The 14,510-nt window shown below is 42.0% G+C and overlaps 1 protein-coding gene across 3 annotated transcripts in view; it reads right to left on the reverse strand.

The window, feature by feature from the left end:
• The window catches only part of PIEZO2 (piezo type mechanosensitive ion channel component 2), a 324,709-nt gene that overhangs the window by 143,652 nt on the left and 166,547 nt on the right, over positions 1–14,510 (reverse strand). For all 3 annotated transcript variants that reach the window (XM_081148248.1, XM_081148247.1, XM_081148246.1), the window contains exon 4: positions 7,195–7,237. In XM_081148248.1, coding sequence (XP_081004374.1) covers positions 7,195–7,237 — 43 coding nt within the window. The remainder of the gene's footprint in view (positions 1–7,194; positions 7,238–14,510) is intronic.

Raw genomic sequence — 14,510 nt, forward strand, 5'->3', positions numbered from 1 at the left:
AAATGGTAGTGTCCAGAGCTTAAATCCACTGTGTACTACAGCAGTGACCCCTCTCAGTTCCCATGGTCTCAGTTACCCAAGGTCAGCTGTGGTTTGAAAATATGAAGGAGAAACTTCCAGAAATAAACAATTCATAAGTTTTAAAGTGCACACCATTATGAATACTGTGCGGTCCTGCTCCACCCCGCCCGGGACGGGTCTCATCCCTTTGTCCAGTGTCTCCAGGCTGTACATGCTCCCCGCCTGTTAGTCACTTCGTAGCCACCTCAGTTATCAGATCCCCTGTTGCAGTGCTTGCCCATGACCTTGGGCTTGGCCATGTGACCTGCGTAGGCAACTGAGAGTGAGCAGAAGTGGCATGTGTCCCATCTGAGCAAGCAGCTTAGGAGCCACTGCTTGCTTGCCTTGGCTGTAGCAGTTTTTCCCAGCCACGGGAAAGGCTTATAGCAAGGAAAGGTTCCCTTTCAGCCTGGACCCCGGCATGAAGAAACAGTTAGAGAAGAGCCTCAGTCAATCCAAAGCCTCTGCAGCTGCCACTGAACACGAGCAAGAAATGAACCTTTGGTCTTGTAAGTCACTGAGGTATGAGGCTGTCAGCTAGCCCACCCTAAGTCAGCAGGCCCAAGCTCCAGGATGTTGTCAGAATTAAATTAGTCAGATAATCAAAGCATTCAGCAGAGAGGCCGGCGTGGGACAGGTTTTCTGCAAACCTATGTTTCTTTCCCGTCATGTTCACTGGAAAACCTAAGCCTGGCCCAGGAGTGGGCGCAGGGTGGAGGTTTGAAAATGTGCAAATGAATAAATAAACAAATAAATTGGGCTTAATGTTAAACACCCAAATACAGAAACATCCTTCGCCTCCAGTCATTTCCTGAATATAAATTACTGTGACAAAAATTTTATATCATAATTTCAAAAGAGCTTGCTAACGTTTCCAGGAATGTTCACATGCAGACTGAAACAACTGAAGCATTCAGAAGCTCAGCTTTCAGGAAGCCCACACAACAACGGGGGAGATCGTTAAATAAAAACCCCGCACTGCGCACCCCACATGCACAAACACTGCGGACGTACAAGCTACAAGCTTGACAACACAGTACTAACCCCAACTAAGATTTCCTTCATCTAACTCCATAAACCCCAAGATTACAGTAACGGAGTGATTTGTGGTAATGTTTTTTCTTTCCTGCACACTTCTCAGAGAGGAAATATAAAGAAATCCTTGTCTTGATCTAGATGAGCACATATTCAAATTATTCTTTTTATGCTACAGACTCATAACCTTAACTTAAAAACTTTAGAAAAACGTAGCAGTAACTCTAGAAATGAATATCTTTGTTTCTATCACAATTGATTGCTCTTAACCGTCTCATTTCTTAGATGTAAGTTTTCCTGTAGAAAAGCAGATTCCCAAAGCATTGTTGGAGTCTGGTTTTTATTATTTCTCTATGCTTTATATAACATTACCTAAAGAGCCAGCGTGCATTTCAATTCAGCTAGTGACCTATACATAAAGCTGGAAGGTGTACAATGATTTAATAATTGGCCTTAAATTTCCCAAGGAACCTATTCATTCTCCAAAGGAAAAGGCCAATAGAAACTAAAATTTATCAAGAAAAGCATATTTCATGAGAGGAGGGGCTGGGCCAACAGAGAAACGACACACTAATACTTATTTAAAAGGCCATTTATTTATCAAACATTTATTAAATGCCTATTATTTTCCATCCCTGGGCTGGCACTAGGGGGTTGGAAGACGGCAAAACACAGCACTGCCGTCGGAAGCACTGGTCCTGTACACAGGGTGGGGCAAAGCAGGTTCACAGTGTTCACATGGAAAATAATACCATCATTAATAAATAATAATACAAGAACAAACTGTTTCGTGGACTCACAACTGTCAGCCTACTTTTGTCCCACCCTGTAAGACGCTAGTAAGTACATCCAAGGTGATGAACACATCTGGTGGCTTTATTCTAAGAGAAGACAGGAGGTGACGGGAAGACAGAAGAGGCCCCCTGGGGGGGGGTTGGTGGGGTTCAGGGAAGGTTCTGGGAGGAGGTGAGTTTTCGGCATGACCAGCTGCAGCGCCCTGAAGGGAACTATAAGCAGGGGTGGGGGAGAGGCAATGACACGGCAGAGAAACATTTGCTGAGAATGTTGCCACAGAATCGGGTCCTCACTCACGTCTCCCTTCATCCAATCACTTCACTTTGGTCACCTCGGTGGCTTAGGCACGAGGCGCCTCAGGTCACAGGGCAGACAGGCCCCTGTCCTTGTCTGACTCTCGATCCTGCCACAGGGATCTTATCACAGGGAGCAGCTGGTGTCAAACTCGGAACATTAGACTCCGTAGTTTGAGAAGAGAGACTCAGAAATATTCTGTTGTTGACATGACTGACGGTCATCGAATTAAGCAGTTGTTCACACTGACACACCGAATTAAGCCACCTGTACTGTCGGGGACGGGCCAGCTCCAGCTGCAGGCTGCCCCATCCACCTGCCAGCTGCTGCCACGTGGGGATAAAAGGCGTCGGCCTGGGCTCTGCCTCGCCCACAAGCGCACTGTCACTAGCACTGTCCACGCAGCCTCCCCGCCAAGGACCCGCCAGACCACACGCCTGATTAGCAGCGCAGGCCAGGCAGGGCCCCGCTCCAGCGCACCCTGCACGTCCCAGCGGAGGAGAGGCGCGGGGCAGTTCCAACACCACGTGTCCAGTCCCAGGACAGAAAGTGTGAAGAGTGTCACAAGAGGTGGGTCTGGGAGTAACTCACCAGGAAAGTTTCCACAAAAGCAATAATGTCTAAGGTGTGAAGGGCCACGGGGAGCTAGCCCGGCGACAGACAGGCTGCGGGCAGCTCCTTGCCCTGTACAGATAAAGCCATGCCTTTTGAGTCATGTCTACACAGGGAAGAAGTCCTAGGAGTATTTGTGTCTCACCAGACCAGGCTGTTTTCAAGGTGGTTTATATTTTAACATACTCTTTGAAGGGAAAAGGTATTTCATTCCACAATCCAAGTAGAGAATCAAATAGAATCATGTATAATATTGTTAATAATGATGTAATCTGAGGCACTGTGCTGATTGTATAGATTTATGAAGAATAACCTCATCGCTTTTTAAGTAAAAATGGGTGAGAGATCAGTAAAAGATTGTTATTTTTAAGTAGGCAGCAATAAGGTTTCCCAGAAAGCAGGAACTTTTATTTCTGTTGGCAGGTTAGTAGGCATGAGCCTATTTACTTGCTGAAATATTTTGTCTCAGATGAAAAGTGTAGCTTTGGAAAGAGAAAATCCTACTCAGGCCTTACTCAAGCTTATTGTGATAGATACGACTACAGCTTTCTGATATTTCGACTTCTTGTCCCCTTTCCATACATGGCGGACTGCACCTCTCCTTCCTTATAAATTAGCAAGGTGACTTGCTTTGGGCCACAAACTGTGAGCTGCAAGGACAAAGGCCACTTCGAGGTGGAAACACTTAAGAACCAGTGTGCAATTCTCCCACCTCTCCTTCCACGCTTAGGCAAACTAAGGAATATCATGTTGGGAAAGAAGTGTTATAGATTGAAGCCAAACAGTGACGCACCATGTAGACGCTGCTCTGTAGAGCTGTCCATCTTCATCAGATTTGCACGGGAAAGAAATACTGAAAATCGGGCCATTCCCTAGTGTACACACATGTTCAGAACATACAGAGTACTGCTGAACTGACAAAGCAACGCCCACCTGCATCGCCTTAACCAAGATTAATGAATGTGACTTGGAAATATTTGTACTCATAAGCTTAGAAAATCTGCACAGAAAGCTAAGCTTTCAAACTGAAATAAAAATACGTTAGACACAGGTATTTTTTTTCCTCTATAATAAAAACAAAAACAAAATAACACAACTCAATTGAATATTCTTTTGTTATGTAGATATCAATATTGTAGCTCCGGGAGTGGGCCGGGGGGGTTAGAAGTAGCAACAGTAAAGATATAGAAACCTAGCTCCTTCCTCTGTTACAACACACTCTGGTAAGGAAGTCCTAAAACAGGACTAGGATGACTGTCCTCAAGGTGAGCCTAACATATTATCATGCGTCCAACCACATAAACTGTGACGATGTGTATTTATCCTGAAACAATGCACATAATCACAAAGTTTCCAGAAAGTGAATGTCTAAACGCCATCCCATGGCCAGTGTTACTGCAAGGAGGGGGGAGGGCAGATCCCCAGGTCCTCCTTTCAGTTACAAAATGTACAGCAGAGGACATCCTTGCTTTCTTATCCTTGGAGAAAACTCTGAAGCTTTAGCTTACTCAGTCGTTTCTTTTCCTTTAGATGTGACCACTTTAAAATAATCTGTTAGCAAACAGATTGGTGGGCAAACTTCAAAGGGCATAGCGATGAAAGGATCAATATATCTCACAATTGCTCTAAAGAACCAGATAGCTTCATGTAAGATATAATTGAAATTCCCTTTAAGATAAAAAAGAGGTTAAGCTTGAGAAGGAACACAGCAAAGCCATATTGGACCGCACTGCTTAATAGGGTCTTTGCAACTATAAATGCATAATAACCCTGCAGATCAATATCTGCTCTGTATTTTAAGAGAGTTGATGCCATGCAGAGAATACGCTCTGCCCTTAAACGAGAAAACATGGGAATACGTGGAAAGACAGAGGTTGACATTTTAACATGATGTCTAAAAATCAGGATGATCCAAACTGAGATGACAGTTCAAAAACAAAGCAGACTCCTTAATAAATTCCTTAATAATATTTCTACTTGTACATCTATTTGGAAACATAAAAATTTTAGGGAGGCACTATAATATGGAATTTATACTGTCTGGATTTATTTAAGATATTCATAATATGAGAGCAGCCAATAAAACTTGTGAGTTGGGACTATGTCCTCAGAAACATAGGAATAGAAAAAATAAAGCAACACAAAACAGAAGAGACCTAGAATTCAAGAATTAGACACAGCTTGGTGTAAAATTCTTAGTCTTTGAAACCAGGCAAACATTACTTGACTGCAGGTCGGTATGAATGGCGCTGACCAGATGCGTAGACGACTTGATTTCCTTCGAGTTTCTTTACCTGAGAGATGGCGACCATAGTCTATAGTGGTGGCGGTTAGGGATGGCCAGCACCCAACTCCTGCCAGCTACCTGTTTTTGTTAATAAAGTTTTATTAGACTACAGCCGTATCCATTATCTGTGGCTGCTTTCCAATACAATGGCAACAGCGAAATTTGAACAGAAACTGTTTGGCCTGTAAAGTCTGAAAAGTTTACTCTCTGTTCTTTACAGTAAGTTTGCCAGTCCCTAATCTCTGGACTGTCGTATGGACTAGAGATTATTTAACACAGTGCTCGGCATATGGTAGCTGTTTTCATTGTCATTATTCAAGTAAACAAAAGGTCAAGGTCATGTAACCTAGGAAGAAAACGTTGCAATTGCTACATCCTACTGATCAATGAATCCTAAACCACCTTAGACGTTCTTGCCCAAAGTGCTTCACTTAGGTAACAGCAAAAAAATCTCAACCTGTTCTTTACTCAGAAAAAATAAACTCAGGTAAATGCAAATTAGAAGGACACTGAGCCGGGTCAGTGTGGCTCAGTTGGCTGAGCTTCGTCCCACGCACCAGGAGCTCACCAGTTCGATTCCCTTTTGTATGTCACAAGCGCTCTGTCAGCTTAATCAATACACGTAAAAACACACTTTCAATATAATGAACAGGACTAGTCAAAATCTACTTTTAGAGAAAAAAATTAAAATGTCTTTCTTTCAATAATTGTATTGACACTGCCAGTTCAATATAAGATGATAACTGCCACGGGAGAGACCTGTCCTGATGTGCGGCCATTCCACTCCAAGGGCAGATGGTTCAGTCACAGCATCAACCCTACTTCTACATTTTCTGATGTTATAATGACCCCATTTTTTTTCTTTTGGGGAGATACAGGTGTAGAAATGCTACCGTTGTTAGCTAGTTATTAAAAGGAAGAAAGCAAGGGAAGTTAAAAATTGTTAAGTATGGTAGTATGGTCAGCTGGGGACCATGAGGCTGTGGACTTCACCAGGAAGCTACAGCTTCACACCCCCAGGAACTGCAGCATTGTCCCTCCAAGGGCGTTAATACCCTCCCTTCCCCCCTCAGGACAGGATTGCAGGAGCAGGGGGAGATAAGGACCTGTGCAACAAAGTCAAAATGGCATGGGGGGAGGGGGAAGATACTTAACTATAGTGGTCTGTCAGTCTAACCTGAGAGAAAAATCATTGGCTAGGGTCAGTGGAGCCAATGCAAGCCCAGACAGTTTGGGAAGCTGATTGGTTATTTTGAAAAAGTTCTGGTTCCTCCCAAGCCTGAGAATACATAATTCCAGGTGAACAAAGAAGCTTTCTCCCTGGCTTGGTGATCTGCACTCACCCACTGAATCACAGGCTCTCTTGCCCAGGAGCCACCAGATCATGCAGGCCTTGTGGCCACCTGGGCCCGAAGCAGATTGTGCAGGCCCTGAAGGACTATGAAGCAGAAACTCTGAGCACTGGCCTTTGCCTTGGCCTTGCTAAAGACACGGTTGTACTTTATCTATGGCAGGACAGATGGAGATGCAACATTAGGAAGCCAGGAGAACTCTTTTGATACTACATCACAAATATACCACTCCCCAACACCACAGTCTCCCGTGCGTGGGTCCTTGGAATTCTTTCCTCAAGGTCCTGGAGAAGAGCCCGATTTCCACCAACAACAGAAATGCTTAAGAGCGATGTAATCTCAACCTTTCCTTTAGAGCCAATATCTAATAATTTTAATAATTGGAAAGATATCAACATAAATATAAATTTCTCTGCACTAAAACAATAGAATTGACAAATGAGGTGAATACGCTAGAAGAAAGTAAACTCTACTCCTATAATTCTCTAACTATACAACTTTCCTTTTATAAAGTTTTGCAGTTTAAGAAGTGTTTTCAAATAAGTTGCTCCATTTAATCTTCATGTCCACTCTGTACACAGGCAAAGATTTTTATACGGCAAAGCTCCACTTGACAAAGAAACTGAGTCTCAAGAGGCACAAAGTTACCCACTTGCTGAAGCAGTGGTGGCAGTACCCCTGATTTTTAATCAATAAATTGCTTGGAATAAAAAAGGGTAGCAGCCAGCTGAACATGGAGACATGCTAAACCCCGCTTACCTTTCAAAGCCAATCTGCCGCAACGTCTTTTCCCAGGTCGAGCCTGTAACAGAAGAAAGGAACATAATTAGTGCACACCTGGTATTCTGATAGTTTTGTCTTGTTTTTGCGCACCCTGCTGGGTATTTGGTTTTAAATTTAAGTGGAAGACTTTGTTCTTCCTAGGATGCGTCACTGCTTTCCTCCAGTCCCCAAATGGCCTTTTAGAGAGCATCTGACATCAGGGTTAGAGGGACAAATCTCTAACCCACTTTCCTGTGGTAAGGCAGGGGCCTACTAATTCATCCTCTAAACATCTGTGTTTGGTTCAGTAATAATATGAGCAAAACTCTCCTGTCAAAAATACTTAAACAGCTTAATGTAAATTGTACTCTCTAAAATTCGACTTTTATTTCTGTGTAGCATATGAAAAATTAGATGACACTGTAGGGAAGCAAAGTTTGTCACCCCAAAATGTGCCTCTTTATCATGAGGATTACTTTAGGCTGATAATTTGTAAGAAACAGAGGATACAGAAATTTTTTCTTTTTACCTCCACCTTAACTCTCTAAAATAGTTTAGATACTGGTTGCTTGTACCAGAAAAAAAGGGCCAAAGAGAACTTGTTTTTACACCTGAAAGACTTCTCCACATTCGTTTAACAGACATTTACTCTTCCCATCTCCCCATGAATTGTCTGCCTACCCTGTGAACTCCCAGGCCCTTACCGCCTTCTCCTTAGACCACAATAATATATAAACCAATTGCCTGACTATCTGGCAGACACATATCTTTGGAATTCCTATATTTATAAAAATTAAACTGTTTTTTCTCCTGTTAATTTGTATCATGTTAATTTCATTAGACCAGCCAAAGGAACCTAGAAGAGCAGATAAAAACTTTTTCTTCCCCAACAACACTCTGAATTTCCAAGTCATTATACACCATGTCTTTATCTCACTAATCTTGAAGCACAGGATTAACATTTAGTGTTTTAAGCTAAATATTTTAATCAAAAGTCTCCTGAGTGAAAATGCTGTTTTAAGTGGCATGATTTGAAGAGCAGCATATCCAACTCCACACACACACACACAAAACAGCTGAGTATAAAAAATATTTTTTATATAAAAATTAAGGGTTTTTCTTAACCCATAGTTTTATATTTTCATGATGTTCAGTCAGTTGCAAACATATTTTAATTTCAGTAACTATTTCAAGTAAATACCTGTGTATCCCTAAATTTATAACTTGTGCTTTGTTCTAATTGCTTGATAATCACAGCAGATAATTACTGCCTTTCTGTACAATTTAGTTCTGCAAACAGGAAATGGTAGATTCAGCACTGGTCTCCAGGGGCAGCAAAGAGCTACCCTGCTTCTTTTCCTAAAGTCACAATAAACTAGGATGGTGCTTATGTTTCTTTCTTGAAAACTCTGCCTCACAGGCTTTATCTTCAGGTGGCCTCTCAGTGTCTCCTAAACATTAGACAGGCTTTCTGGAAAGATAGGAGATTATGCAGGAGCAGTTTCCTTTCTGAGGACTGAACCAGTCCCAAGAAAGCACAAACATGCTGCCTCCCCATGGGACTTGGGTTCATACTCCTTGGTTATAATAGAGCATTTTAAATAATTTTTATAAATAACACAGGACTAAATATCATGTACAAATTATACAAACATGCACACACACAAATTTAAAGCAGATGCAGGTTTATCTTCTTGGATAAAGTCACTCTTATCCAACTGAATTCCAATACACTTTGCTGAACAGGAGTAAATGATATGGAATTTTAGTTAATCAGCCCAAGAATTTCTCATGGCCCTGGGCCCAAGGGAGTGGACCCCATATGAATGCTATCTGTCCTGGGAGTCTCATGCAAAACAATTAAGAATCTCTATTTCAGGAATTCTTTGAAGACAATTACTTTGCCCCTAAGAGCCTAGCAACTAAGACACTGGTGGAAGAATACATACCTGAGTCAGAAACCACACTGTAATCCAGGACAGCTGGCAACTGCCTGGCCCAAACTAAGAAGCAGGAGAGATTGAGTCTCCTGCCAAGTGAGAACCAGACAGTCTGAGCCCAGGCCAAGTGGGAAGGGTCCATGGGAAGGTGGGGTGGGAGTGAGGTGGGGGTAGACGAGGAGTGGGTTTAGGTGCTACTTTTCTTATTTTCAGGGAGAAACAAAGCACCTTTTAAATTTTTCTATATTTGCATTGTCCCAGATTTTTTCAGTATATTCTTAAATTAATTTTTAAACACATTTTTAAGGAAAACCCATTTTTAATGACTCAATTTATTATCAAAGTAAAACAAAAATAAATGACTTTGCTCTACTGCACCACCAGGCTGTTGGAACATGAAGCTTTAATTAAGAAATAGGTTCTACCTTCTTATTTTGGAGAAAAGTAAACTTATTCAAGCAGGCAGAACAAGTTAAAAGTGTTTGGTGCAAGACTTTCAGAAATTCTAAGAATAAACATTATGAAGCCACTCAACCAAGCACAAGACAATATAACAACTTCCTTCTGGTCACTAGAAATCAATTTAATTGATAATTTGAGTATCCTATGTACTATAGGTATCCATCTTTGTTTGCTATTGATACTCTGCTAAGTATCGCAATATGTTAGGCATAGGACTGAATATATTAAAATATGGTTTCTGCCCTCAAACGCCACATACCCTAGAGGGTTAGGTTTTTATGTCTTTTGTGAGCACTTAGTCATGATGAAAGTAGAAACACACAATAAATGGAGCAGACATATCCATATCCTTTGGCACCAAGAATATTTTTGGCAGCCCATTATTCAGTTGCTGGGGAATTCTTTAAAGCCATTAACCATGTTTTACATGGTAAGGTAATATTAGCCTCCTTTGCCAGAGCAGTCCAACACGGACAGAAAAGTAGAGAAAACAAAAAGAGCTGGCAGCCTTCCTTGATTCAACACTTTTTAAATGAGATTTAGAATACGGAGAAGTCTAAAGCATGCTACATTCTTCAGGAAAAATCCAACAACAGCAACGACGACAAAAAAGAAATGTGTGAGAGAGAGAGATGGCTACAATCCATAAGAGGGATTTTCCCTTTGCAGTCTTAGATGTAGTTAGAAGTGACTATGGTTCTTCATTTTTAAAAACTGCCCTTCAGAGCACAGACACCCCAACAACCGAATTGAATGAAATCCTTGTGGAGGACCACAAAGACCAGAGGCTGGAAACAAACCCTGGACTAAATGTCATCCAGTCTGTGGAGCAAGTTCCAGTGTCCATCCTCTGTGGATACAAGCTAACAAGCTACCCCTTTGGCGCTGACATTCCCAGGACTCCAGGGGGCACTACCACGCTACGGTGTCGGACATCCCTTCCTCGAGGCACCAACATTTGCCCCTTTACAAAGTGAGCAAAGCGCCATCTCTCCGTTCTCACTCTCCCTCCACCCCTCCCTCCCTCTGCACCCCGGCTACCTATCAGCTTCTGTCAGTTCCATGTTTCCTTCTTCCCATCACAGGAAGAAATTATGGAAACTTCCTTTTTTTGGGAACTACTGTCCCCAGGCCCTTGAGCCTCTGCGGGGGCTCCTAGTTATAGGACCTCTCCCCAGCTGGCCCCAGCGGCAGGGAGGGTGGGCCACTCCTCACAGCACCTGATCTCCCGGGCCACGGGTCATCAGGGTGAGCGCGTGGTCGGCTAGGTCAGGCCAAATGGAACCTTGCCCGGCGGGCTTGACCTAACTCATGGAAGCTCTCTCTGCTCGCCTGCCAGAGAACCAGGATCGTGGGTGTCCAGCCCTGGCCACAGTCACATCGTGGCCATGTTCCCACCACCTAGAGAAAGCCTGGGTAGGAGGAAAGAGGGGGTCCATGAGCAGAAGTAGCCTGGAGAGCAAGGACGGGGGCTCCCGCTGGCATCCCTGTCTGTGCCCAGCTGCTCTTGAGACCCTCGCCTTTCCTGTCACTCCAGCTACAAGACATGGAAAATAATCTGTGTTTAGTGTTAAGTCTAGTTTCAGTTTAATCTTACATCTTCCTTTAAGCCCGACATTTGTATCTCGAAGAGCACCAAATATGAACAGTAGGAGTAAGATTTTAGCAATGCACCCAGCATCCACATCTTAGGTGGCAACAGAAATATTTTAAATCAGTCCTAGATGTTTTTAACCACATTTTACATCAAGAGAGTGCACATTCTCCCCCAAATTAACATGGCAATAAAAATGGCTAATTTAACCCTCCCAAACACTCCACGAGGACAGTACTATTACCATGTCCCCTTGCGGGTGGGAAAACTCCAGGTAGAAAGAGGTGGGACTCCAGAGCCAATGCCCCTGACTTCTTTACTCCTTGTTTTGTGGCGCGCACACGTGTGTGTGTGTGTGTGTGTGTGTGTGCGTGTGCATGTGCGTGCATGTGTGTGCGTGCGGGGAGGGGGGGGCCTTGGTTTCTTTTCTTCTCACTTTCCTTCGCTCAGTCTCCTTCCTAACATTCGTCTCTCACCCCAATCTGGCTACAGTATGGAATCCAAAATCTTTTTTATTTTTATGCCAGATAATTAATTTTAGAGGCATGGGGGCGCCTACAGAGGCAGTTATCTGTGGTCAAACCCCTTCTCCCATCGCCTTTCTTTCATCGAGGCCCCCCGCTTTCTATGTTAATTTTGTTTGGCGGTCAGCACAGGAGCTCAGCCCGTACAAACGCGTAGGCAGAGGAAGGCCGCGCCCATGTGTCACCTGCGACGACGGAGCGGGCTGGTTGCTTGTCCTGCCTTCTGACGCTTCTGAGGCGGTCGCTTACAGGGCAGGGCTTCCTCCCGGCCAGGGGCTCAGCTGCTTGGAGCGCCACCCCTTACACCGAAGAGGCTGCAGGTTCGAGCTCCAATCCGGCACATTGAGGCAACCGGTCCATGTTTCTCTCTCACATCGATATTTCTCTCTCTCTCTCAAAAGCAATAAGCATATCTTCAGTGAGGGTAAAGGGGGAAAAAAGATAAAATTACAGGGCTTTGCCTGTTCCTTGAAAGCAGACATCTGCGTGCTAACAGCTCTGCCTCTGGACATCTGCATCTCCTTAGACAAGTTGCTCTCGGGTCCTTCTCTTTCTTTAACGTAATGTTGTGGGGTTTTCAGCAGGTCCCTTTCCATTTATAACTGTATTTTTCATAAATGTTATTGAAAACGCAAAACTTTATGCTGTAAATTGGTTGCTCACTTTATTATCATGCTTCCTCACTGATTACTTTTATCGATCATTCTTTTGATCAACTTGTTGCTCAAATTCTAATACACAAACAAAGGTAACGATTTTTCCTGTAGGTCCGCAGTGGTAAAACTGGTGGGAAAAGGAGACAGAGATTTCCTTCTAATTGAACACTTTTATACCAAGTATGTCTCAGACGTTGAGAGCCACTTGAACTTGGATGTGCATTTCTGTTTTTCCCAAAATAATTAGAAAAAAAGAAGAAGAATTCATGGAAGTAGTAGGTCTTTGCCAGCATATTCCTATAAAAATAAAAGTATTTTCATTTCTTGTAGGGACTGCCAAGCAGTTGAACACACAACCTGGCACAGAAATTGGTGACGAAACCCTGAAATATCAGGAATTATGCCTCTTACAGGTTTCCTGGAGGAAACTTCATTTACATTATTTTTAAATCTTGAAAGGAAAAGATTTTCATATCCAATCCGAGTGAAGATTTTACCATGCACTGGATGTTGAACACAATGAGAAATTCTAAGAGAAAAATAGACCAGTAGTGACATTTTACTTTGCAAATATTAAAATGCACTTCTGTTGAGTTGTAGCTGAAATTTTTTAAACCCCAGAACTGGCTGCTCTAACAGGTGATATGTACCCAAGTAATGCAATTTTCCCAGCTAAGGAGAAATTTCAGCATTTTGGGTTAAATTGTGAGATCTGTAAAATTTTCTGTGTCATAATTCCCAGATGAGATTTGTCATTAATGGGATAAAAGTAACTGTAAAAGAGGGCAGTGAGGGAAAAAATCATTCTTTACCATCCCTTAACTAATAATTTCATATTAAATGAGCTACATATTTTTTGTTGTTGAGAGTATTACAGATGTCCCCTATTTTCTCCTTTACCCCCTTTCCCCCATCTCCCATCCCTCCCAGGCCCCTGCCTGTCCATTGTCTGTGTCCATGGGCTGTTCATATACGCTCATAAATTCTTTAGTTAATCTCTTCCCACCCTCCTTCCCGCCTTCCCTCTGAGATCTGTTGGTCTGTTCCATGCTTCTATGTCTATTCCTTAGATTCCACATATGAGTGAGATCATGTGGTACTTGTCTTTCTCTGCCTGGCTTATTTTGCTTAGCATAATACTCTCCAGGTCCCTCCATGCTGTCCCAAAGGGTAAGAGATTCTTCTTTTTTACAGCTGCATAGTATTCCATGGTGTAAATGTCCCACAGTGTTTTTATCCACTCATCTACTTTAAACCTCAGAACTAGCTGTTCTAACAGGGGATATGTTAACATATAAATTAATATATTATATTAACATATATTAATGTAAAATTTACAAATATAAATATATAAATGTTTTATATATGTATTAATTAATATATTAATTATATCTAAATTTTGGCGACTATACATACAATGTGTGGAACATTTCTATAATTTTAGCTTTTCAGTTTTTGAATTACATGTTTGTTGCCATAATAGGTGGGAACAAATATTATATCTGTTTCTTGAATCCTCATGAATTCTTTAATATCCAAATATCTCAACTCCGGGAGGTTTTGAATGAGCATAATGCATGTTTTATGATATCATCTCAGTTGACTAAAGTCAGTCTGAAAAAATAATAACCACAATTCACTCTTTGTAGTGACTAGGACAAACCTATTCACAAATTTTAAACAAGTCTATTCACAAATATGCAACACTATGAATGAAGGATGCTATGAATAAAAGATTTTCTTTTGAAAAACTACTTTCAAATTACTCTAAAATGAAATGTAAATTCTAAATAATTAATTTCCACAACAAATAATGTATTTTTAAAGACAACTGACTATAAAAACTCTGGTTTAACACTGGGTCTGATTGGCAGTCTGATGCTTTTTTTCTACCAACTTACCACTAAATTAGTTATGGACACACTGGAAAAGAGAAACCCAAATGTATACACACACACACACACACACACACACACAATCTATTTTCATGAATCTCAGAGGAACTTTCATAAGTAGGTCAATTGAATTGAATTGTCCTGTGCATATGTCTCCCATGGAAACCAACCAAACAAGCCAGCCTTAAAGAAAACAAAAGTACATTTCATTCTTTTCCCACTGCACTCCTCCCAGTCCAGAA

This window comes from Miniopterus schreibersii (genome assembly GCF_964146895.1).
Source record: "Miniopterus schreibersii genome assembly, chromosome: 10".
NCBI lineage: Eukaryota > Metazoa > Chordata > Mammalia > Chiroptera > Miniopteridae > Miniopterus > Miniopterus schreibersii.